Consider the following 26,738-nt stretch of genomic DNA (forward strand, 5'->3'; position numbering starts at 1 on the left):
TTATGGCCCCAGGGCAAAGCTGAATTTGGGGTGATAAATACCCCCAGATATTTGAAACCGTCAGTTTCGATATTGAGATCGGAAGCCCCAGAAAGCATGGGGCGAAGTTGATGCTCTGCAGTAGAGCGAATAAGTACTGCCAGCTAACAGAGTCGCATGCTTTGTCCATTACCGCTGAGAGGACTACTGCTGGAAGTGCCAGAATAACGACCATTGTCAAGGCATTGTAGATGCACCTAATGTTATGGCGTGTGGACCTCTGGGGCATAAAGTCCGCTTTGTCCTGGTGTACCAGATCAGGCATGTGTTTCAATATTCTATCAGCCAAGGTTTTAGCCAGCAACTTAATTTCAAAATTAGGAAGGGAAAACGGATGGTAGGAGGAGTGTAAATCTGGCGGTCCCCCCAGCTTCAAATATACTACAATCTCCATGTGTCGCCAGTCCCTAGGGAGCATGGCGGCATCTGATGCTTCCTTTATGGCTTCTAGTAACAGATTGCCAAGCTGTGGCATAAAAATCTTCAGGAACTTGCTCAGGAAGCTGTTTGGTCCTGGAGCCCTTCCAGTATGCATTTCTGCCAGGTCCAACGCCAGTTCCTCCACCGTAAGCTTCTCCTCCAACTGTTCACATGCCTTTGCAGAAAGAACACACAGTGGGAGGTCCTTAAGAAAGTCTTGGAGCAGCTTTAAACCAATATGATCTTTTATGGGTGTATAACTTGCTGTAATAATCAGCAAAGCTTTGGGCAGCTTCCATAGGCCCAGAGATTAAGTTTCCATTTGAGTCCCGCACTACCGTAACAGGCAAGACATTGCTTGCCGCCTGACACAGCAAGTTCAACATGTGACTGGATTTTTTTATAGAGTGGTCCGATATACTGGGTTCTGAGGATGCCATGACGTGACGACATCCACCAAAGAAACCTTGGACGATTGGCACCAGTATATAGGTCTGTACACCGAGATCTGTTGCGATGAATCGGAGTCCATTCGGGGCAGGGTATGTGGTTTGATCACTATAAATTCATCTATCCACTGAAAAGGTGCCTCCGGCATATCAAACAAAGTCTGGGAGTTATATACCACCCTGAGCCTTGCTGGGTATAGCAACACATATTGAATTTTAAAATTGCGCAGTTTCTGTTTGGCTGCAAGAAAGGAGTGTCTCTTCAAATATACTACAATCTCCATGTGTCGCCAGTCCCTAGGGAGCATGGCGGCATCTGATGCTTCCTTTATGGCTTCTAGTAACAGATTGCCAAGCTGTGGCATAAAAATCTTCAGGAACTTGCTCAGGAAGCTGTTTGGTCCTGGAGCCCTTCCAGTATGCATTTCTGCCAGGTCCAACGCCAGTTCCTCCACCGTAAGCTTCTCCTCCAACTGTTCACATGCCTTTGCAGAAAGAACACACAGTGGGAGGTCCTTAAGAAAGTCTTGGAGCAGCTTTAAACCAATATGATCTTTTATGGGTGTATAACTTGCTGTAATAATCAGCAAAGCTTTGGGCAGCTTCCATAGGCCCAGAGATTAAGTTTCCATTTGAGTCCCGCACTACCGTAACAGGCAAGACATTGCTTGCCGCCTGACACAGCAAGTTCAACATGTGACTGGATTTTTTTATAGAGTGGTCCGATATACTGGGTTCTGAGGATGCCATGACGTGACGACATCCACCAACGAAACCTTGGACGATTGGCACCAGTATATAGGTCTGTACACCGAGATCTGTTGCGATGAATCGGAGTCCATTCGGGGCAGGGTATGTGGTTTGATCACTATAAATTCATCTATCCACTGAAAAGGTGCCTCCGGCATATCAAACAAAGTCTGGGAGTTATATACCACCCTGAGCCTTGCTGGGTATAGCAACACATATTGAATTTTAAAATTGCGCAGTTTCTGTTTGGCTGCAAGAAAGGAGTGTCTCTGCTGCTGTACCATTCTTGTAGAGTCCGGGAAAATCATTATATGGGCTGACTCAAAGACAAATGTGTCCTGGCTGCAGGCGTAGCGCAGTATCACATCTTTATCGAGGTAGTTTGGAAGTTTCCCAATGATTGGTAGTGGTCAGGCACCATGTGGCGGCTTCTTCACCAGGGCCCGATGGGCTCGCTCCACAACGAAGCACGTGGACAGGCTCTCCGGTGGGATCAAGGGTCTCCGCCACTGTATGAGGAACTGTTCTGCCAAGGAGCCCTCACTCCCCTCCGGGACTCCTTTTGCGTGACCCTCTGCATCCTCTACTCGTATAAAAAAAAAAAAAAAGTGGTTTGACCATGAGTGTACCCTGGCCCATAAATCCTTAAAAGAAGCGCTGACGAAATCCGTAAGAGATCAAGAGGAAATACGTAGATTAAGGAGGTTCTATCGTCTAGCCTGCAACAGTAGAAAACAAGAACTGAAAAAAGTGCTTTGGGACCAACTATATGAGAGCTCCCGGAACCGGAATAGTGAGCAGTTCTGGAAGGTAGTGAAGTCCCCCTTCTTGATAGATACCAGCGACATGCCAAGAGTAGAAGTAGCGATTGAGGGCTCAATATGGGTAAACCACTTTTCTAAAGTTTTTGGCAAAGAAATAGGAGTAGACCTATCAGAGGAGAACAATCAGAGTCCACAAGAAAGTTTATTTCCGATCCCCTTAAATTTTGAATTAAATGAAGTCATAAATGCGGTTAAAAAGAGCAAAAGCGGAAAAGCCCCTGGCCCGATGGTGTACCAGTCGATTTTTTTAAGTCTAAATTAGACCTGTGGGCCCCAATTTTTAAAAAAGTGTTTGATGCAACAATGAAGTGTGGTCTAATTAAAACTTGGACCCAATCGATTATGGTTCCCATTTTTAAAAAGGGAAATAGGGAAGATGTGACCTGCTATAGGCCAATTTCATTATTAGACTCGCTTGGTAAAGCTCTGGGCAGAGTGGTTCTCCAGCGCCTACAGGATTGGGTAGATGACCGTAATATATTATCTGACATACAGTTTGGCTTCCGAGAGGGCTTCGGAACAACTGAACAAGCTTTGAACCGAGCGCTACTAATGGGTAAATATGTTTCAGCAAAGCAAGGAAGGTTATACATGGTGTATGTTGACCTTTCGGCGGCCTTTGACTACGTCTCCCACTCGAAGCTGTGGTCAGTCTTCATGCACATGGGAATAGACACGGCCCTCGCACACCTTCTTCGGGCACTATATTCTAATGCCTCATCTAGGGTCCGCTTCGGAACGCAGGGCGAATTATCTGACTCCTTTAACGTGGAGAGGGGCGTGAGGCAGGGGTATGTCCTGGCCCCCTTTCTTTTCTCCCTTTATACTAATGGTCTTGAGGCAGAGATGTTGAGAGGGGCTCAGGACCTCTTACGAGTAAAAAATCGCCCCGTCCCTGCCCTTCTCTATGCGGATGACGCAGTAATATTGGCACGTACCCCGCGAGAGTTGGAGAAAGCCTTAGATAGATATTCAAAGTTCATGGGTAGCTTGGACCTCAAAATAAATATTAAAAAAACATATGTGATGGAGGCAGGAAAGGGAAAGAAAAGGGGAAGGTCTATCTATCTTGATAAAGAGAAAGTGGATTTGACCACACAATATCCATATCTTGGAGTCATGATAGATGACAAACTTAATTGGAAAGCGGCTATTGAAGCCCGCAAACACCAACTTTTGCGAGCAATCATTGCCCTCATAAAATTCTCCCAGAAGCTTGGAAAGAGGCCACCAGTAGAGCTCCTCCGCATCTATAAAGCAAAGTTTCATTCCATCGCACTTTATGGGGCGGGGTTGTGGGGGCATAAAAACACCAATGCCCTCCAAGTAGCAGAGAATACATTTATGAGATTCCTACTGATGTCACCCAAGCGAGCATCTACCTTTGCCTGCCATGCAGAACTTGGTTTGCCCCATATTGAAGATTTGGCCAAAATCCAACCTCTTTTGTTGTGGCGCCGTATTTGGACGTCAACAAAAAACTCACTCACAAAAGAGATAGTGGCCGATTGCATGTCTTTGGAACATGCGGGAAAAATCGAGTGGCTGCTTTATGTGAAAAACCTCCTCATAGATCTGGGGCTCAGTAAATATTATGCTAACCCTGAACAAATTGCTGACATCTCGAAGAAAGATCTATAAATAAGGGCCCTCAGCCATATGGAAGAATTACGGTTGAGCAAGGTGATAAATAAAAAATCTACTCAACACTCCTTGATAGTCATGACCACATTGAAAATGGAACCATATTTGACCTATGTCGAGTCACAATTTGAGCGTTTTTTGTTGACGCGATTCAGATTGAATGTTTTCCATAGGCTTGTAGCCTTTCCAAAAAATCATGACTGGAAAGAGGGTCTAATGGCGTGCCCATGTGACGAGTTGTCGGAACAATCAACAATGCATACGGTATTGTTCTGCAAATTTTACTCTACACATCGCAAATTATGGCTAATTCCACTGCTGAGAATTCTTGGTCTCAGAAGGTGTCGTCCCGCCATATTGCATCTGCAACTTTTGAATAATACACTGACTACGAAATATGTTAGTACGTTTTTAAAGTGTATTTTTAAACACACAGTAAATCTTGATTGAACTAATTTTTGTTTTTTAAGGAGTTTTTAAAATGTGTATATTGTGTATGATATGTCTTTTTATGTACTTTAATGGTTATTATTGTTTTTATAACCGAATAAAGATATACTTACTTACTCGTATAGCAAACTCCTTGGTTGTCGCAGTTAGGGCCGTGACTTTCTGCTGTAAGGTGGCCACTGAATCCTCAACTTTTAACACTCTAGTCTCAGCCTCGATAATGCAGTCAACTGCTTTTCTCAGGTCCTGGCACAGTAAGTTCACCTGAGGTCCCACAGCTCCAATTTTGACCTCCAGAGCTTCCTGAGACTGGGTGATGGCGGCTAACAGGGCGACATTGTCAGGACCACCCTGGGGAGGTTTCCCATGATCTGTGCCGCCAGGCTGTGCCTGCGTGAAGTGGTCTATTGTGCTCTGCTGAGCCATGGATGAGGGTGGTTTATCTTTAAACATCTTGAGGGCTTCGGTTTTAATCCGGTCTGCTAGAGAATGATTAGTGTTCCGCACGCAGGATTGATTAATCGTGGCAAGTATAAGTGTCCAGGGAATCTTTTTAAATCGGGTGGCCCCTGACGCATACCGCACCAGGGCCTAGTCTGGCAGCTTCTACAACTAAGGGCTACCCACGGCACTGTGCCACCTAATGCCGCACAGCACTCACACCGATCACACTGCACTCACACTACTCACCATGCACTCATGCTTTTCACCCTGCACTTACACAAGCGCACTACTCACCCTGCACTCATGTGACACTTCACTCACTTGTCACTCTCATAGCTCACTCTGCAATCTCACTCAAATAAGTACATCACTCACTATGCATTCATTCCTTCAACTCTGCACTTTCACCCACACCCAAACTCATATGTCTTATCACTCATCCTGCACTCACTCCTCTCACCCTACTCTCACACTGTCACGTCGCTCATTGTGCTCTCACTTAGGCACTCCGGTCACTCACAGAGCTCACCCTTCACTCACATTGGCAAAGCACTCACCCTGCACTCACACCACGCAAACAAGCACAGCACTCACCTTGGAGCCACATTACTCACCCTGCACATTGTTATCTCATCCTGCACTCAGACAGATAAACCTCTCAGCCTGCATTCATACAGGCATTCTGTTCATCCTGCTTTCATCTGCCGGAACTCATAGGGACACACCCTCACTCTGCACTAACTTCTCTTACCATGCACTTACCAGTCAGTCTCGGAGATCACCCTTCACTCTCACTGCGTACTCTGCACCACAACAGCCACACCACTCGCCCTGCATTTGCACCACTCACACCACTCCTCTCCCTCTGCACGCACTCTTCTCACCAGACACTTACATGGGCACTCCTCTCACATTGCAATCATTCAGCTCACCCGACACTCACATCAGCACATTTTTTACCCTACACTCACGCTACACTCTCTTACACTATTCACCATCACCCAGCACTTACATGAGCACATCTCTTATGCTGCACATATAAAAATTACACAACTCTCATGAATAAATACATATTTCCACAAAGGTACCCACAAAATACCTGTTCTTTCGGTAGTACTAGATGCCTACTGCAACAACGGGGCTGGTGCTGAAGGGGAGAGTGGACTAAGAATGTGGGATGGCACAAAGAGGGAGACTAGGGTTGAGGCTTTGGGGTATGCTGATGAATTGAGGATCGTATCAGTTGGGTCTCAAAAACCCCAAAATGCAAGGTGTTACTGGATAAAATCCATGGTTGCCGAAGAAGTCATGCATTTCATTAGATCAATTAGATACTGTGATGTTACATGTTAGAACGTGGATTAGCTCATTCCCAATACTGCAACTGTTTAATCCACACATGAAACCAAATATAAGCCCTGTACAGCTATTTTAAGAACGTGTACTTTTCATTCAAATTATACTTAGCAAAATGTTGGAACTGAAATTTGAGGTAACTCTTTTCATAGGATTCCTGTACTCATTTTATAGGGGGGGTCAATCGCAAAAAGCTGACCCTTGTATACCGGAGGGAATTTTTAGAGGTACCCATGGCTGTGACTGTAGTATCCATGGTAAATTTCTGGCACTCCCATATTGAATATTTTGCTTAGCATAAGGGGCTCACCCATAAAAAAATGATGATCTTTGTATAGTGGAAGTAATTTCTGACTTAAGACATTTGAAAAAAATGAGATGTACTATCAGGAAAGGCCAGGCTTCCCTGGTGCACCATGAAATCTGTTAACTTGTTTTGCTTGCTGGAATTTGGGGGAAGTATCCCACTCCAGCACTCACATAGATCTTCTTTCTCATATAATGGGTATGAGGTTAGCTCTCCCCCATTTCTGGAAATGCTTGTCCTGCCCCATTGCTGGGTGCAGGACTGGCTTTAGGGCGGTGTGACTGGTGCAGCTGCACCTGACGTTGACTTTGGTGGGGAGGGGGGCACTGTGTTTAAAAATAGTTTTTGGTTTATAAGCACCTGAACTTCCTTGTGCTTCAGGTAGTTTTCAGGCAACAATTAAAATATCTAGATAACTCTTGTGATTAATGTTCCTACTTATAAGTGTTCAGAATTTTGTCTAGTTGCAGTTTTGGCTCATCATAAAGTAGCATGGAGGGTTAATGTGCCTGCTACAAAGCCCGTATACCATGTAGATCACCGAACTGGGTGTGAGTGAACTATGAGCAACACCATAAAACAAGCATTGGAAAATGCATTAGGTTTCGCCTCTGTGATTAATAATAAGCTAACTTTTATTTTAAGTTGTAGCTTGGTGAGCAGTTGTGCAATATAAGTTTCTGAAACCTCGTTAACATGTCATGACTCACAATTACAATAGCCTAATGGGAATGACAGGCAATGAGCATGCTGTCATACAATTTACTGTGTTTAACAAGAGAACGGCACATGGCAAAACGCTTCATAAGTAATACACAAATGACAGATGGATCAGGACGGAGCTTGCAGCGAGGTCGGCATAGAAAGTGGCTTCAGGTGATGGAGCGATATTCCATCACTAGGATGTCATATTAGGGAGACAAGTGCGTCAATGGTGTGAGTATGTCAGTCCAGAGACCACTTGAATCAAATTGAGAGGAAATGTTTAAGGATTCCCAGATGCAGAGATTGTTGTGCGTTTTGATGATGTTGGTGGTAGTGCTAAGGAAAGCATCTGAAAAGCCTCTGAGATTTGAAGGGGGCCTTTAAACCATGAAGAATGAGCAGGTGACTTTGGGTAAGTAAGCAGCTGACAAAAAAGAATTCTTATTCAAGAGTATCAAGTTTGTGGTCATTAAGGAGTGGTGAAAAACAACTAATAGGGCTTGTCCAGTCTTCTTTGGGTGAGGATTCCCTGTGTGGGTGTGAAATCCTTGTGAAGTTTGGGTAATGGATCAACCCGAGCCAGGTTTCAGTAATGAAGGCCGTTCAACCCGGTTCAGGTGATTCTTATTCATAGATCACACGTATATATAAGACCGCTCTGCTGGGGGTTGTGAGGGTTATGGGGAGGGGGGACTGAGGGTGAGGTGGGGTGGTTAGTAGGCCATGAGGCTGAGGGGGAAGAAGAAAAGGAGGGGGAGTATGGTCAGGCCCTTCTTCTGACCCATTGGTAGGAATGGTTATGTGTATTCCTAGGATAATGACACTATGCTGTGCACAATAAACCGTGATTAGGGAGTGTGGCTGAGCATCATTTTGACTACAGATATTTAACAATATTTAAGAGAGAAAAAGGGGGGCAGGGGAGAAGGTGGAAGGAAGAATTAGCTCTGATAGCTTGAGATTCTCATTCCAGTGAACAGCCATGATTCACTCATCACAAGGACATGCTCAAATTCCATATAGTGAGTGGAAAAGGCAAACGCACTAGGCTGTGCACAATAAACCGTGATTAGGGAGTGGAGCCAGCAGTCAAGGGTGCAATGAACTAAAGAAAAGAAAGGCCTCTCAGTAGTTCAGGTGCTTAAGATCAGGACAGACTAGACCAAGGGAAGCACACAGAGCAGCCCTTCGAAGGGTCAGAATGAGTGTCCGCAAACAGAAACAAACCAATCAACAATCCCAAAAAAACAAAGAAAGGGTGTAGAGAGGAATAAAAAAGAGTGCAATGGAAAAAAGAAATGTGGGAAAAATGAAGCATGATTAAATTAAATAGGACATCACACTAGCTTTCATGCTAGGCAGTGCTGCACACACCAATTTGGGGCAATTGTTGAATGTGGAGCTCAGAAGTGGTCTTCAACAGTGCCCATCAATAGAGCTGAAACAACCTTCTGAGTGGGGTGACGGCTGTTGGTGTCGGCTCACTCCAATCAAAGGAGTTTAGAAACGGTCATTGTTATAAGTGTGGCTGAACATCATTTTGACTACAGATATTTAACAATATTTAAGAGAGAAAAAGGGGGGCAGGGGAGAAGGTGGAAGGAAGAGTTAGATCCGATAGATTGAGGTTCTCATTCCAGTGAACAGCCATGATTCACTCATGACAAGAACATTCTCAAAATCCATATAGTGAGTGGAAAAGGCAAACGCACAACTTGGGTAGACCGGTCTGTAATAAGGCTCGTCTCCAAACGTGAGAAGCACGCAGAAATGTGAGGTATCAACATACGAAAAATTGTGAAAAAAATGGTAATTACCACTGTAATCTCTCAAACATATCATGCAATGTAGCATGCCACCAAGGTTATCATACTGTGCGTGCAACCTAATGCTGGCCACTTTACCTAATGCAAGATGCACGATGCGATACTGTCACATAAAGGGAAGCCGGAGAACAATGTACCAAGTTTGGAAGAGAAAACCACTTCAAATGAGGGCTTTTCAGAGGGGTTGAAGGACTGCAAGTATCCGATCGCCCGAAACCCAGGGGATCAGTCTTCTCGGTCAAAGGGCTTCAAAATCTGATTACTGGAAAGTGAATCAATAAATTTGCCAGTGCTGTGTAACCAAGATGCTATTGGAATCTCATAGGAAAAAAAGAAAATTAGGCCCAGCATAGACAATGCAGGTGGCTGCCAGAGTCCAGACACCAACCTTAAGGACACCCTATGGCTACATAAAGCAACCAGCTGCTGTCAATGAATGAACAAAATACGATGTCCAGGATCAATGACCAGGGACACAACGAATCTGTGTAAACAACCAAAATGAAGAAACCAATAAGGAGCTTTATAAAAAGGCATAACATTTCTGCTCCCATCCAAAGTTTTAGGGCAAAATCCTAACCATCAATGCTGTCAAGGGCACGTAGGCTCTATATAAACAAAGGAAGGGAGGGAATTTGGGTAAATCAGGGGAATTGGGGTAGCTGCCGACTTTGAAGCTGGGAACAAGGTTCAAGTCTCGGCATCGGCCCAACATCATGTGAGTCTGGGCAAATCACTTAATTTCCTATGCCTACCAAAAATGATTCTGTCCTTTTGGAATGTAACTGGTGCTCATGTAAAGCGCTCCAATACCTTCAAGTCGTGTTCGCACTATATAAAACTGCAAAAAAGGTGTAAGCACAAAAATGTTGCGCCTACCCAATTTAATAGGGCGAACTACATGCCAAGGTACTGTGCGCAATGTAGAAGGTCGCTACATCGTACCGTGTCCGAAGCTACTACTTCTCTTTTGAAACAATCAAAGGAGAGGAAAATAGAATCAATAAATTAGACCAATATAGCGCTATAGAAGACAAATACAAAAAAATGCTGCACCTACCCAATGTAAGCCAAAGGTACAGCATACAATTATTAATGTTTGTTAATGCATTTCGTGCCCCAAGCGATTAACGCATCCTATGTATGACAGGAGTAAATAAAGGTATTCCCTACAAGAAACACACAAGAGGGCTAGTGGCCATTCCTAATGAAGTGCCCACTGGACAACGTATTTAGCGGCTGACAATAAAGCTTACCGTTGTGCACCATTAAGGTACTGGGTGAGAGAGCATTCAACCGATGGGAAGTGGCATGCACATAAAAAGGTATGGAAATCGACGAGGCACTAGAACGTGCAGGCCTCCAAGGCTATCCTAGTTATGCCAGGGTCATATTGGAGATAGGTGATTATAGGGCAAAGTACATATTTCAAAGGGGAAATCTCATACAGAAAGTCTGGTATCGGCGTAAAATGCAAATAGGAATGAGGTAGAACCTAATGTATTTACCAATCTTGTAAAAAAACACACAAGAGTAAAGCAAATAATTGAGCAATGCAATAAGAAATATGTAAACAAAATCAGACAAAGCAAGCTGTAACACACTGCCCGTGAAAGTAAACTGTATGCAGTGTTAACAAAAAAAAGTAGTTCGAAGCACCAATGTGGATGGGCATAAGTACTTAGGCCACGGAAAACTGATAAGACAGGCGTGGAAGGAAGACAGCCTACTCTCAATAAAAACTGAGGAAAGCAAATTGGCGAACAAACGGACATCAGAAGTGAAGGTGGGAAAAAAGTCCCTTTTCAGATGTATTAAATACAATAGATTTCACAAACACAGCGCAAGCCCTGTGTGGGCGAAACGCAAAAAGGAAATGTACGTCAGAGAGAGGCTATGGAGAGATGAGATGCCCTGTTGGTGAGTGGTAGCATAGGAATTCATGAAAAAGGAGGTAATGGGAGAGTGGGTGCCAAAAAAGACTATCATAACGGCCGCCACAAGCACTCAAGCTGGCCCTGGTTGAAGTTCAGGTCTAGTTGCAACCCTGGGTTAGGACATCCTTCAGGTTTTTGACAAGAACTTCTTGGTGCTGGCAATTTCCCAGTTACATTACAGTTTGTGGGAACGTCGTTGCTACGTCCCCTCATAGCATCTCAATTGGTTGGGGGGGTTGTTTGAGGATGCTGCACTGTAACTGCAGGTCCAGTCTTTAAAATGCCCAGTGAATTCAAATAACTTTGTATTAGAGTGCCTTGAAAGCTATGAAAGGGTGCCTTCAGCGTGTTTGATAGTTGGTATGAAGCCATATGATGCTATCTTTGAGACTGTACTTTGAGTTATGTGCTGTTTATTGGATCATATGTAAGTACCATTACACAATTCTATCACAATGTAAAATTGTTGAACACTGCATTGTTTTTTGTGTTTACTTTAGCCATCTGTACCTGAAGATGTTGTACCCAAGGAGCCAGATATGATGCCAAATCATGAGGATCGGTTTATAATTCCTGAAGGAATCCGGCCCGTGCTGAAGGAGTTCAGAATCGAGGTACGTGGGACTGGAAGGAGGGAGAGGTCTTGCTATGTAAGGAGGGCGCTAGCGCAGGAAGGTGCATTGGGATCAAGCACCGGCTGCGAGAGAAGACCTGGAGCATCATCCCATTTTTTTTATCTACTACAGCTATTCTAAATTCAAATCAATAAATCTTTATTCGGATATAAAATATCCATAAAAGCACAGGTCAAAATACCAGCAGAGATACATACATCTATAAACAATACACAGTTTAAAACCAGTAGACAAACATGGGCTTGTAATATGCAACAAAAGACAACAATAAAAATACATATATTAAGAAGCACATGATATGCAGAGCAGCAACTTCTTAAAATCATTGACAAAGTTGCCTGTGGCAGGTAGCAGCATAATATAATAAAGTGCAATTTGGTGTTTATCAAATAGCAGCATAATATAATAAGGTGCGATCAAGTGTAGACAGATAGCAGCGTACTATGATAAAGTGCAATCAAATATAAACTATAAAAAGAGAAACATAACATGCAGAGCACCAGTTTCTTACAGAACACCATCTAAAATAGGAGTTTATAACCCATATCGAGTAGCAGCAAGATATAATTGAGTGCAATCAGCTATTCTAAAATGCTATAGTTAGGCTGGTGCGGATGCTGGGCTCCAGAAAATTGGTAGCTTTACTCTGGCTAATTGACACTGCTTACGAACGGTCACACCGTTCTGTATAGCATTCAATGTCTCACCTATATTACAGTTTACAAACACTCATATGTCGCAACTGGTTCCAGTAGAAACCATCTGACCATTTTCCACCAGTTCTCTTTGCCCTACTTTCCCTCCATTGGTTCTCGGTTATTCTTCCCTCAGTGCTTGGTATAGGCGAGATGGGCTGTACATGTACAGTGTAGGCCTGGCCTCTGCCATGAACTTTACTGTTATTAACCCCTTCCCCGCTCATGACGGAACCGCTCCGTCATGAGCCACGGTTGCCGTGTGCTCATGACGGAGCGGTTCCGTCATGCCACGACCGTTGGCGGCCACTCCGCCCATGCGATGCTGTTTCCCCGCCTGTGCGGGGGGACAACGCAACTGGGCGGAGTCATGACGGAACCGCTCCGTCATGAGCACAGCTCAACCGTGGCTCATGACGGAGTGGCTCCGTCATGAGCACAGCGCCACCGCGCTGCCCCCCCGCAACCCCCAGCGCTGCGGCGGAATTCCCGCCGCAGCGAAAGGGTTAAGTAGAGTGTGGTATGTTGTCTAGCACCTGACAAGGTTTGCCTAGAACCTGAAGCCCAACTTTGGTGTCCTTTAAAATACGTCATTGTCTAAAGGGGGTAGAATGGAGTCTGGGCATGTACCCCATACAGGTGCAGCTCTCCATTCAGCAACAGATGGCCTGGTTTTCCCTTCTGAAATGCTGACTACGTCACACGTACAAAGAACGGCACAGTGATTCAATTGTTGAGCTTCTGAAGACTCTTCATACTTTGGCAATAGAGACATCTTTAAAGTCGTCGTGCCCTTTCATTTCTCATGCCTATTACATACGCTGGGGGAAGTTGTGTGCCTTTGCTTCTGTAAAATTCACAAATGAGTTTGAAAATATTTGCAAATGTCATCATGAAACTTTTTTTTTTTAATCATTACTGGAGAAAAAACATTAAAAATAAGTTTTAAATAACAAACCAGAAAATCGGCCGTTTCCGTGAGAATATTCGCACAAATAGTGTTTTTGGAGACTTGATTAGAGGAAATTAAAATATTTCATGAACTACATATTATGAACTACGAAGAGTTCAAGCTGCGGATTGCAGAATGAAAGTCCCTGGTGTAAATGCAGAGCTAGTGTGTGCCCTTTAAAAATTGTGAAAGTGTTACTGCTCGTTTATGCTAAGAATGGTGCCCGCCACCCATATCCCCAAGGTGGGCTTCTTTGCATAGACCTGGGCGGTGAACTCCGGTCTGTTCAGGCAGTTTGCAGAGTTTTCTGCATTCCGCAGAGCTCAAGGAGTGCAGAAACTTCACACTGCGTAGTGCAGCAGAGTTTTTCACTGCTCGCGAATGGTGGGTTCGCGAGTGCGAGCCTACGCTCGGATAAAATTTCTACCCTGAGCGGATGGAAGACCAGTGCGAACAGCACTCTGCCACTTGCGGAACTCTGCTGAGTTTTTTGTCACTTCGCGGTGTTCCGCGTAGCGAAACTCCGCGAACTACGCCCAGCTGGGATGGCAATGGGCTGCCTCGTATTGTGCTTTGGGACCTCCTTGTGGTTGTTCTAAGGTATTACAATATCAAATTTGCTGCTGGACAAGCTCCTAGATCAAAGGAATCTACCACTAGTGCTCCGATACCAGAGAAATACTAACCTAGAGAAAAAATACATGGTTTTACAATAGCCTTTCTATCTGAAAGGCCTCCTGGACTGGATAACAGTCAATGCAGGCCTTTCATAGAAATGAGACCAGTACTGAAATTGAGAAACATTACTCAGGAATCCTTAAATTGGGGGCCAAGTTTTGGCAGCAGAAAGGTGGTGGTCACAAGGAGCGAAGTCATGAAAAGCACAGTCTGATGGTCAACATATACCTTTTTTAAAAAACTCTGCAGCAATGGAATTGGCAACTAGGACATACATGACAGTAAATGTGTTCTGGCTTACATAATAGGTCACAAAGAGGCTGCATTTTAAAATACCTTGCAGGGTTTAGTCACCTGCTGCAGAGATCTTTGTGCAGCCAGCAATTTTCAGAGGATAATAACGGCAAGCTAACTCTGATGGCTAGTGCACTTGTTTTGTCTAGTCACAGTTTTAACTCAAAGTGGCATAGAGGGTTAATGTGCCTGCTGCAAAGCACATTGTGTAACATGCTGATAACAGATTTGCATTGTATGTAGATTAGTACTTGGGTTACTGTTTTTGACACGAGGAACATTTTGTCAACTGCAGTTCTTAAGCTGCAATTTTCTAATAAAGAACAGTGATCTATGAAGTGACATTAAGGAGCTTTTATTCTAACTGCAAGGCATTGATTTAGAACCTTCTTTTTTAATCAATCCTTCAATATTCTAAGTTTGCCGAAAAGTGGTCGGTGGGGAAGTAATAAAATATTGTTAATACAGACAACCTCAAACACTGTAGTAAAAAATCATGAGTTTGTGTTTCTCCTGACCATGCACTTTCAGCATATAATGCCTATGGTAAGTACAATATGTGATTCCTACATCTTGTAATCCTCATTGTTTTAAGACGCATTTTATGTACATTGCTTTACACTCTTGTATGGATTATTGTCTCTGTATAATGTTTGTGTGATGTAAAGCACTCTGATACCTTCCATTGGGATGAGTAGTGTTACAAAAGAATTAAATAAAAAAACTAATTAGCAAGTGCTATTTAAATGGTTATTAGTGTAATTATATAAACAGTCAGATATATCTGACATGTTTACAGTTCATGCACATCTCTTACATACTGGGGTCAAACAAATCCAAAAACCTGCATCGAAACCATAGTTTCTCTGAAGTACTTGTGAAGTGACAACAAACTATGGGGCATATGTACAAGGAAGTGGCGAAGCGCGGCATTAGCCTCCTTGACTTAACGCGCGCACCGCCACTTCTGAAACACAGGGCTGCACCGTAATTACAAGAATATGGTGCAGCCTTGCATTTCCCCCTGCATTGCCGCTAATTTAGCTGCCTAACGCCAACACATGCACCCTTGCACCATAGTGCAAGGGAGACTGCGTTGAAGGGAATGATTGTTTATGTGCAGGAAGGTGTCCCTTCCTGCACATAAACAATCTGAAATGGCGTTTTGAAACTTCTATGTGTGCTGCTTAATGCAGCACACATAACAGTTGCAAAAAGTCATTTTGTTAAATGATTGTTTATGTGCAGAAAGGGACACCTTTCTTCACATAAACAATCAATGGTGTTTTGCTGTTTCTATGTGTGCTGCACAACGCAGCACACCTGGAAACAGCAAAAACGAGGAGAAATTAAAGATTTCTCCTTGGTTCGCCAGGGTAAGACCAGGTTTTCCCTGGTCTTAATTTTGGCGCTGCCCATTATTTATGCCACCCTTGTAAATATGGGGCAGCGTCAAAATCAATGGGTGTTGCTGTAGAACGCCTACCACAAGACCCATTGCCCGGCCCTTTTATGAAAAATATAGCGTGAAAGGGTGCCTTATTCACAAGGCGGCGTTAAGCCATATTAAGTGGCTTAACACGGCCTTGTCAATAAGGCGAAGCCCCTATCGCCACCACAACATCGAGAAACGTTATGTTGTGGCTTCAATAGGGGCTTGTAAATATGCCTCTATGGGCCTTTGTTTCCATCAATTGCATCGGTATGTAGGTGTTAGGCTCCAGATAGCTGCCAGCTAAGATGATACTCGAACAAAAGTAGGGCTGATGGCACTTTAAATTAGGTCTTTGTTTTGGGCCCAGCTTGAAGTGAAATTAACAAAGCCCTTTCATGTCTCCAGGTTGCTGCTCAGAACTGAAAGCAAATTACACCGGGACAAATAGAGCATATTTCACTGAGGCCAGCCTGGATCCTGCTCATTATTAGATGTTAGACCTGGGATCCAGCTGGATCCATCTCATTTCCTGCACCAAGGGGGCTGTAGCCTAATGAGCTATAGGTATCGCCCACCTAGCGTCAGAGCAAGAGAATGAGCACAAAAAGTCCATCTGTTACTCTCAAAATATTTTAAGGGGGTCAGTGTTTAACAAAGAATGTTCTTCTGTTTAGGTTTTATTTTGGGGTCTTCGAGATCTGAAGCGAATAAACCTCTTTGAAGTGGATCAACCGCAAGTCATAATTGAATGTGCTGGGGAAAAAGTTGAGTCAGAAGTCATCACAAATTACAAAGAAAATCCCAACTTTACAGAGCTGGTCAAGTTTGTGAAGGTGGTAAGTAGAGTTTAAAATTGGAAATGTTCAGTCGTGCTCTGATGAAGCCTTTTTTATGGAATTTGGTGTGTCTGTATTTTTCACAGTGGACTAGCCCCCTCATACTGTCCTTTAGATAGAATACGAATGACCTATGAAGAAACTAGGGCTTTGTCTAAGGCTGAAAGTCAAGAATGTGTGTTCACCCTGCTCACTTTGTACACTGAATATACTCCTAAATGAGAGACTCATCAAGGTTGTTATGCAGGATAGGAACTTGCGTAACAGTTCTAGGTAGCACAATGCACTTTATATTTCCTGCAAACCAGACCAGTGTATACTTTGCTCATTTGCACACTGAATCAACCTTCTTTTCTTTTGGACATTGAACACTAACTTTAGAGGAAATGGGAATTCGTTCCCTTTTAAGAATGAAGTCTGTGTTTTCTAAACTTGGCTAGCCTCAAGTATTATGCGTTCATAAATAATGTATACTGCTCAAACTATGTCTGCATAAGGAATTATTATTATTTTTATTTTTTTTTAAAACCTTTATTTATAATTTTCAATAGAGAAACATCTCGGTCAAGGAATATACAGATCAACATATACAGAGATCATGTGGGCACATATACAGCAAATCATGTCTGTGATTTCGAGCCTCCTTCTCCAAATGTTCGCTAGCATCTATAGGCTCGTCCTTGGGGTTCATAGTGTCCTTCTCATCTAAATTCATATCAAGTACAACACAGGACAGTATGAGGTCCACATCCATGTGTAGGTCGCAGGTGCGTGAATATATCATCTGGAAATGCATTTTACCGTTCATATTGTTTAGCCCAGCCACCTGTTACAGTTTCCTCCCCTACCTTATTACCAGATAATACTTCACTATCCTTCCTCTAGATCCCAAGGATGCCACTTATGGGGGGGGGGGGGGTCTGTCACCGCTGTCTGCTGTTGCCTGACTATCCAGGAAAGGGTCTACAGTGTGGGCCATCAAGTAGTGTGTAAGGGGGCCCCATATGTCTTTTGGTCTCGCGGACCGGGGCAGCGTCTCCGCATATATTGCAAGTTGGTCCTGACAGTATATCATGTCTTTCAGCCACTCCTTGAATTTGTGGGCCCGCCCTCTCCCCCATTTGCTTGCTACTCTGCGCATAGCTAATAGCAAGGAGAGTGTGACGTATCTACGGTGCGCTTTAGGGATTTGCTTGGTGTAGCCTAGAATTGCAACTAAAGGGTCACTCTCCATTGGTAGGTTTGTCATCTCAAAGAGCGCTGCAAAGACCTAATTCCAATACTCCATCACTGTCGGGCACTCCCAGGCCAGATGGAAGAATCCAGCCCCTGATCTGCTGCATCTATCACAGCAGTCTGTGTCTCATAGCCCAAAGCGGCACAGCCTAACCGGGGTATGATATATGCGTTGCAGATATCTGTAATGTATTATACGTAACCGGGCACTGGCCGAGATCTCCACAGTTTGTAGGCCACAATATTGCCATTGGTCATTCGTTCTATCCCTGCCCAGGTCAGTCGCCCAATGTGTGCGTGCAGCACTGTAGGGGTTCTCACACTCTGCTCTAATCGTTCGATACATATTGGACACCAGATGTCCAGGGTTTACGCTCTGCAGCATCTGGTGCATTGACTTGAGGGTCACCGGCTCCCGTGGGAAGCTTGGAAAAATGGCTCGTACTCCCTGCCGCAGGCGTACGTATAGAAATAATTCTAAGGGGGTAGGTTGTATGGCGCCAAAGAATTGAGCTGATGTGCAAAAAGTCCCGTTACTGAACAAAGCTCCCCAGGTTTGTCTGCGTACACGAGCGCATAATTTCCTAAAACCCTCTTCCTGCAACAGCGAGAGTTTTGGGTGGTACGTCAGGGGTAGGGACGCGGAGTAGAGATGCGATACGCCCAAGACCTTCATAATATGTTGCCATGCGTTCACCGTATTCGTGATTGTGGATAGCTCAGCGCTGCGAGGACAGGGTTGCGCATATATCATCCCATCCAGCGGAATCGGGTCCGCCAGCCAGTGCTCCGCCGCAACTTGCGGCATGCGTGCTGGCGGGTGCACCCAATAATATACGTAATGGGCTGAAGAACCAGAACCTTTTGGGCCTGGCGGCGCAGGGTACGCCCTATGTCTCCGGAGTTCACCTGCTTCGCTACACAGAGACACGGGACACTCTGTCGGCGTTAGAAGATTGGATTTATTTAGCTGCAGCTAGTACAGTTATCCTAGAAGTACACAAAGTAGGTTCTCAGGAGACTGCCACTTCACTCTGTGGCGCATCAGGTCAAATACTATACAAAAATACAATTATTAACGAAATACACTCCCAGAGCATATAGAAAAGAGCCAATAAGGAGAGTTGGAAAACAAAGCGGAACCAATAGAAAAGGTTTGAAAACAGAAATATCGGATGACTCGGAGAGACCTCTCCTCCAACTATGTTTGTCACCCCACCCTCAGGCTAATACATTACAGATTCATAACTAACTTGCAGGTGGTGAGATACGTTTGAGTGTATTGGAGGACAGTCGTGAAATGAGAGAATACTAGCAGGAGACAGTGAAGGCCAGTCGATAAGATAAGGTCAGGAAAGAATAGTGTGAGCCAACAGATAGTTGAGACGCGGATTAGAAAAGCCAGACAGGGATTAGTGTACTTGGCTAGTTCTAACACCAGCTTTGCAAATAGAGGCCGAGGGCGTATTTTGACACCTGGCTACAGAAAAAGCATAATAGACTTTGTTCGCCGTGCTGCCTGAGTGATGGCAACACAAAATGGCGGCGGGCCACAAAATGGCGGGTCGATTCGATCGTGATCGAAAATCGAAGTTCCTCAGACCCTCCTCTTGCCAGAACTCAGGCAAGATAGACTCATGTTAATCTGAGTCCACGTTAATAGCCATGAGGTCATCGAGCTGTTGCTGTAACATCATTCTTATGTTTTCCGTTACTTGTGGCTTGGGTTTTGGGATGCACATAGTAGCACAAAGATCACAGATGGCGGGACCACAGTGCATACAAAGGCAACAGGAAAATATAATGGTCAGGATTATACCAAGGAACGGCAATGCTTTCCAACCCCATTTGGACAGTAGTCCCCAAAACCATTCCGTTAAAGACCAATCTCCTTCGTCCTGATGAATAGACTCAGAGATTATGTGCAACTTGGAGATAGCTTGGTATACTGTCGGAGCGTCATTAGGAATAAAAATACAGCAACTTGACCCGATCAATTTGCACACTCCACCACGATCGGCAAGAACAAAGTCTAAGGCAACTCGATTTTGCAAGGTCATAAGACGATCCGCCTGTAGTTCTGCCGTGATGTTACTTAAGGCTCCTACAGTGATGTCTATTGTAGTCTCTACGACACGGACCAATTGCCTTATATTTCTGCTGTTAGCCATGGGACCCCAGAAAGGAAGAAAACCTTTAAGGAAATCTCCTCCTTCCTGTCCTGCTGTGTCCTTTGAATCGATAATCCCTCTGCCATATCGGGTTTGGTGATGATTTGCGGAAGCAGTGTAAGTAGGGGGAAGAAGAAAAGCTATATAACAAGTACCAGAGAAACCCGTTGGTAACCAAGTATAAGCTCTATCATAGCAGATGAAATAGGTGCCTTGAGACGGCACTAGAGGAGGCGAATTCTGAGAAGAATAAATGTACGTGTAGGAGCAGTTACTCTTTTGTGTAGTGTCAGAAGAGCGATTGTTTATCTGGAAGCAGAAGTTACCCTGATGTGGTATAGTCCAGATCGGTGATGACTTCCCATTTCCAACCTTACTATTGAGACTCGTCATATATTGGGTGACGTTCCAATTGGTGTATGCTTTTCTTTCGTCGACGGAAATTTTACTATTTTCCATGATTTTAGCCATAACTACCATACCCTTAATCAAGGAACTGTGACTAAAATCCGGATAATTAATTTGTGAACTAACGGATCATCTGAATTTGCTTTGATAAGCGTTGGAGAAGATGACGAAGTAAGCCCAAGCAGAACCTTCATAAGAGAAAGGAAAGACAAGATATGGCATTCCTTTCTCTGTGGTATGTGGCATAAGACCACACACCCAACAATCAGTTGTATTAATCACTAATTGGTGCTGATGTAATAGCTGGATAAAAGAATTGTTATAATACTCAGTTCTTCTGACGAGTTCATGTGAAGGGAGAGTATAAAAGAGGTGTGGAGAGATAGTAGAGGAAGGCAAAGAGGAAGAAGGGGAGGTATTTCTTGGCTGCAAAGCATAAATTATCCACCCAGTAATCGCCAAAACAATACATAATGATATAAGAACACATATAGTTACACTAAAACGACTGTACATTATTTTACAGGATGTTTTCTTCATTTCATCTCTTCTTTCTTTATTACTTAGTGTAGTTTCCATCTTACTAATGGATGCTCACGGCAATTTTCCTCAATCACTGAAGTCACGATGCTCTACCGTCCTATGACACTGAAGATCCTGCAGACCTATTGTCGCTACTCAGGTCGTGACCTAGACTCCTGCCGTGACCCTGCAACCGGGATAGAATACTACACAAGGGAGAAGAAAGTCTTAAATGTTCTTTGGTCTGGGCCTTAGATTGTAGTGTTCCTTCCCCGGAACACTCTGATCTTGGAACAATGTTCGTGGTTCAGTCATATCCAAGCGACGATGCGATGGAATTGCTTCCTGTAAAATGTCGTCGTCCTCTTTCTCAGACAGTGTCCCATTCAGGTGTACATCACTAAAAGGCACGAATTGTGGAGTCTTTTCGCTTTCACAGTCACCAACCCCTCTACGAACCCACTGATCAAAAGGCAAAGGCACTTTCTTGCAATGCACACCGTGAATCCAATTTTTCTTTCCTTCGACTTTAACTGCTGTTCTTGTAGTCAACAAAACCATTCGAGGCTCCCGCCACCTGGGTTGTAAATTGCTGGACCTCTGAAAATTCTTCACAGACACCTGGTCGGATGGAATGACCTGGGTCTGTGGAGGCCTCCGGCAGAGCACTCTGAACCTGTTGATGAAGAACACGCAATTTAGTCGTAAGGTCATGCAGATAATCAATCAACATTGGATATGGCAAGTCTGAGAATTTCTTAGGGCGAGGTATTCCCCATACGTTGGCCGGACGGCCAAATACCACTTCGTAAGGGCTAAGTCCCAAGCGAGAGTGTACTGCAGTTCTGGTGGATAGCAGGGCTAACGGCAAAGCATCAGGCCAATTGAGTCCTGTACTTGCTTGAATCTTTGCTAACTTCAACTTCAAAGTTCCATTGTAACACTCTACTAAACCCGCTGATTGTGGATGATTTGCCGCATGGAACTTTTGCTTGATTCCAAGACCTGCACAAACTTTCTGCATGACTTGGCCAACAAATTCGCTCCCATTGTCACTCCAGACAATGCGCGGCAAACCAAACCTGGGAAAGAACTCTTTTAGTAGGATTTTAGCTGTGGATAGGGCTGAATTATCTTGTAGAGGGTATGCTTCTATCCACCTCGAAAAGGTGCATATTACCACCAGAACATATTTGAGGTTGTTGCATCGCTCCATATGAATGTAATCGATTTGCAACACCTCAAATGGATATGTCGGAGGAGCAAAGTGACCTGCTGGAGTTGGGGTTCCTTTTCCTGGGTTGTACATTAGACAAACAATACAGTGCTTTACTACATTGTCTGCACATTTTGGGATATTTTCATTCTGCCACACTGGTTGCCAGAAGTTTACAAATGCCTTTTGCACTTAAGTGGGCTGGACCATGAGCCATAGTAACCACTGGGAGAACATAGGCATCTGGTAACAGCCAACGTTGATGTTCAGATACTTCCACCCAACAACCCATCTCATCTAACATTCCCGTACTTTCTTTCCACTTGCTCAACTCCCTTTCTGAAGCCTCTTTCTGAATCGTTTCACGCTTTCCACTGTATTCTCACACATTCCTCTCTCTCTGACCCAATTCGCAGGGCCTGCCACAAACATTCGACTCTTTGAATCTCTCGCTGTTTTCTTCGCTATTTCGTCTGCAAATGCATTTCCTCGACCAACATCATCCGTAATCTTCTTGTGTGCACTACACTTCAATATCGCTATTTGGGTGGGTAAAGCAAGTGACTCAAGGAGATCAGTCACTAACTGACCATGCTGTATTTTGGTGCCATGTGAAGTGAAGAAACCCCTCTCCTTCCAGAGACGCCCAAAACTGAACGCTACACCAAAAGCGTATTGGCTGTCAGTGTACACGTTCACTCTCTTCCCTTTTGATAATACACAAGCTCTCGTTAGTGCTATCAATTCTGCTGCTTGCGCTGAATTGTGTCTAATGCGTGCAGTTTCCACAATCGGCTGTAGGGTAGTTACAGCATAGGCTGAAACCGTATCTCCATTAGGCATCTTAAAACAAGAACCATCTACCCATAGAGTACCATCCAGACTCTCTAGCGGTGTGTCTCTTAGGTCAATTCTTCCTTTTGTCTCTTCCTCAGTACGGAAGAAACAATCATGCTGATCCTCAACACTCTCCTCATTTGGAAGGGGCAACAAAGTAGCTGGATTCAGGGTATTACATCGTTTGATGTGTATGTGACTAGCCAAAAGCGTCAGCTCGTAACCAGTTAAACGTGCACTCGTAAGATGCTGTGTTTTTGTTCTGTTTAGCAAAGTATCCACTGCATGTGGCACCATAACAATGAGAGTGTTATCCAACACCATTCCAGCAGACTGTCGTATAGAAATTGCTGCTGCTGCTGTCGCTTTGAGACAACTGGGCAATGCTTTAGCTACGGGATCCAATGTAGCCGAAAAATAGGCACATGGCCGCTGTTTGTCTCCAAATTGCTGTGTCAAAACTGACAATGCACAACCTTCTCTCACATGAACATAAAGCGTAAAAGGCTTAGTGTAATCTGGGGTGCCTAGTACAGGAGCAGAACACAGAGCCATACGTAAGTCAGTGAAACTCTTTTGGCACTCATCAGTCCAAGGAAGGGGCTGAGGCGTATCTTTTAAAGTGAGTGCCAACAAAGGTTTGGCGATCAAAGAGAAGTTAGGGATCCACTGTCTACAATAGGAAGTGATACCCAGAAAGGCACGTACTTCCCTTTGTGTGGATGGTACAGACATTCGCACAATTGCCTGTATTTGTTCTGGTGTCAAGCGTCGTCCCTCCTTTGAGAGGAGATGACCCAAGTAGGTAACCTCTCGACAAACATATTGTAGTTTGGAAGGTGAAACCTTGTGATTCAGTTTAAACAAGTGGCGCAACAAAGCAACAGTGACATCTTTGCAGATATCTTTTGAATCGGCGGCGACTAACAAGTCGTCCATGTATTGAATAAGAGCAGCACCAGACGGCAAGTGAAAAGTATCAAGATGACATTTTAAAGCTTGGCTGTAAATGGAGGGACTTTCAGAGTAGCCTTGGGGTGCGCGCTTAAACCGGAAGCTTCGGCCTCCAAGAGAGAAGCCAAAAATGTCCCTACTCTCTTCTGCAATGGGAATACTAAAGAAGGCATTCTTTAGAGCGATAACAGAAAACCAAGTCGCTGTGGAAGGTATCATTGTCAACAAAGCAGTGATGTCTGGAACAACAGGAAATTGTGGAATCACAATTTTGTTTACTTCTCGCAAATCAATTATGAAACGGTACACAGGAGGCTGAGAAGGATCAGTACGTTTAAGAACAGGAAGAATAGGACTATTACATGTGTTACCTCTTGTTTCTTCAACCACACCCTTCCGAATTAAGTCATGAATGATTTCCAAAAGCGCTCTCTCACCTTCAGCAGAAATTCTATACTGTGGGATACGTGGTAATTCAACATCGGGCTTGAGAGTGACAACATAAGGCGGAATCTCAAGACAACCCACATCGTTCGGACCCGTGGCCCAAAGTGCTGCTGGAAGAGAAAGTAATTCAGGAGGAAACTGATCTTTGGATAAATACATTGGGGAGATCAACTTCTGTCCTAGAGTAAGATGTACGCCTGAAGGAGAACAATATATTGTAGCATGCATTCTTTTCAATAGGTCTAGACCCAACAGATTCTCACCGCAACCATTCGTTAACAGAAGTGGAGCTTCCAAATCATAGGGACCAACTGAAATAGGCAAAGGGCGAGAAACTGGATTGCGAACAGGGGCGCCAGAGAATCCTACAGAAACATTTGTTAAGCCAGACAAAGGTGCCCCAGGGAGTTTTGAATGAATGATAGAACTTCTCATTGCTCCAGTATCCAGAATAAATGGCTCTGAAACACCCATTGTAGTGACGTTAACATAAGGACCATTTTGATCTACTGGGATTGGCACAACTCCCTTACTTTGTCCATGGCTGTCCTAGTTAGCATGAAGACTTTCATTCTCGCCTTCAACATAATGGTCTTCATTGTAATACTGTGTAGATCTCACATTTTGCTGATCAAAATAGTTCGCAGAATTGGGAGAAGGAAGGGCACGCTGCTCTTGAGTCAACACACCTCGACCTCTACCTCTGTTTGCTGACTGGAGGCCAGCACGACCTCGTGGAGCAGATAACGCTCCATTGCGCTGCAATAAAACCGGACAACTATTCTTAAAATGACCTTCCTCTCTACAATAGGCACATTGATTAGGACCTAACAAAGGTCGCAGATTGTATGGCTCAGGTTTTTGATACAACCTCTGAAACTGTGGAGGCTGCTGAATTTGAGGCTGAGCATAACGTGGCGGATAGGCTTGTTGCAAGAGAACCTTCGTTTTTAATTCTTTCGTCTTTTTCTCTTGCTTTTCTCTTTCTTCTTTGTCCCTATTCTCATAATATTGTGCAGTAGCCAATATCTGGGCAGAAGAAGAAACAGCCCATGAACTTTCTGAATCCTTTAATTTGTGTGACAGCTCCGGAAGCAAATTAAATACAAATTTGTCCACGAATAATCGCTGTCCATCCTCGGTAGCCATGTCCTGACCACTGTGGTCGATAAATGTCTCCTCAAAATGAGTAAAGAAGTCAGAGACACTTTCATCTTTCTTTTGTTTGCATGCTGCTAGTTTATCCCAATTAACTCTCAGTGCAGGCATCATAGTTTTCATTAACGTGATGATTCTACCAGGAAGTTCCGAGATCAGAGCGTCAGGCTTTGCGCCACCCACTTGGTCTCTCTCTGTATTAGTTATAACATCCCAAGTAGCTCCTAGTTCCTGTGCGTGGTCCTCTCTACGAATCTTAGCCCATATTGTCTGTGGGACTACATTACCCATCAACATATTGATGTCTGCTAGGTTCATAATGCAAGCATCAATTGTCTGCGATAATTCTTTACAATAGCCTGCAGGGTTCTTCCGAGGATCTGGTAGAGTCTGCTTAAGAGCCAAAACTTCAGATCTCTTCCAAGGGACATGTACCCATATACGTTGGAAATGAGCAGGAATAGGTGCATTAGCGCCTACAGCCGCAACTGCCTCCTTCCAAACTGGAGGAACCTCTCTCATAGGGTAATTTCTCGACGTCAGTTTAACGGACGGATCGGAATCAAGAAAAATCTGAGAAAACAATAAGGATCTATAAGAGATAAGTGTCCTTACAGCTTCCTCAACTTTAGAACCTACAATAAGTCCTTTTTCAAAATCACCCTGAACATTTAACAGATCTTGTGAGATCGGACTCGAACTCACATCTTCCCATTCTTTAATGAGAATGTCGCACATCACATTGAAAACATATCTTTGCGTAGGCGCATTCCATTGCGAAAAGGTAGGCATAATATCAAGTACACTATATTGTGGACCCTTCTTGATCCATCTTCGTGCAAGAGAGTCTAGCTTCTCTCGTTCCTCAAAATCTGGGAACTGACTACGAGATTGTCTTCGAGCAAAAGCCGGAGACACATTAAAAGCTCCAAAGAAAGGAGATAAAATACTAGTGACAGAGTCTGTGAGACGCTTACGCACAGACGGTGAATTAGACATTAGAACTGAAGACAAAGTATTAGGGCAACTGACAGGAGAAGAACTGGTAATCGCAGGAGGAGCAGAAGGCAAAGGAGATCTGAGATCAGGAGATGAAGGTAAAGAAGTTGAAAC

General features: G+C 44.0%; 1 protein-coding gene and 1 long non-coding RNA gene across 2 annotated transcripts in view; one reads left to right on the forward strand and one right to left on the reverse strand.

The window, feature by feature from the left end:
- LOC146812054 (fer-1-like protein 4) overlaps positions 1 to 26,738 on the forward strand; it is a 1,053,957-nt gene that overhangs the window by 706,432 nt on the left and 320,787 nt on the right. The window contains exons 27-28 of the mRNA XM_085619061.1: positions 11,652 to 11,765; positions 16,515 to 16,676. Of these exons, the coding sequence (XP_085475187.1) occupies positions 11,652 to 11,765; positions 16,515 to 16,676 (276 nt within the window). The remainder of the gene's footprint in view (positions 1 to 11,651; positions 11,766 to 16,514; positions 16,677 to 26,738) is intronic.
- The window catches only part of LOC146812055 (uncharacterized), a 149,574-nt gene that overhangs the window by 53,160 nt on the left and 69,676 nt on the right, over positions 1 to 26,738 (reverse strand). The window lies entirely within an intron of this gene.

The sequence above is a fragment of the Triturus cristatus genome, chromosome 7 (assembly GCF_964204655.1).
Source record: "Triturus cristatus chromosome 7, aTriCri1.1, whole genome shotgun sequence".
Classification (NCBI taxonomy): domain Eukaryota; kingdom Metazoa; phylum Chordata; class Amphibia; order Caudata; family Salamandridae; genus Triturus; species Triturus cristatus.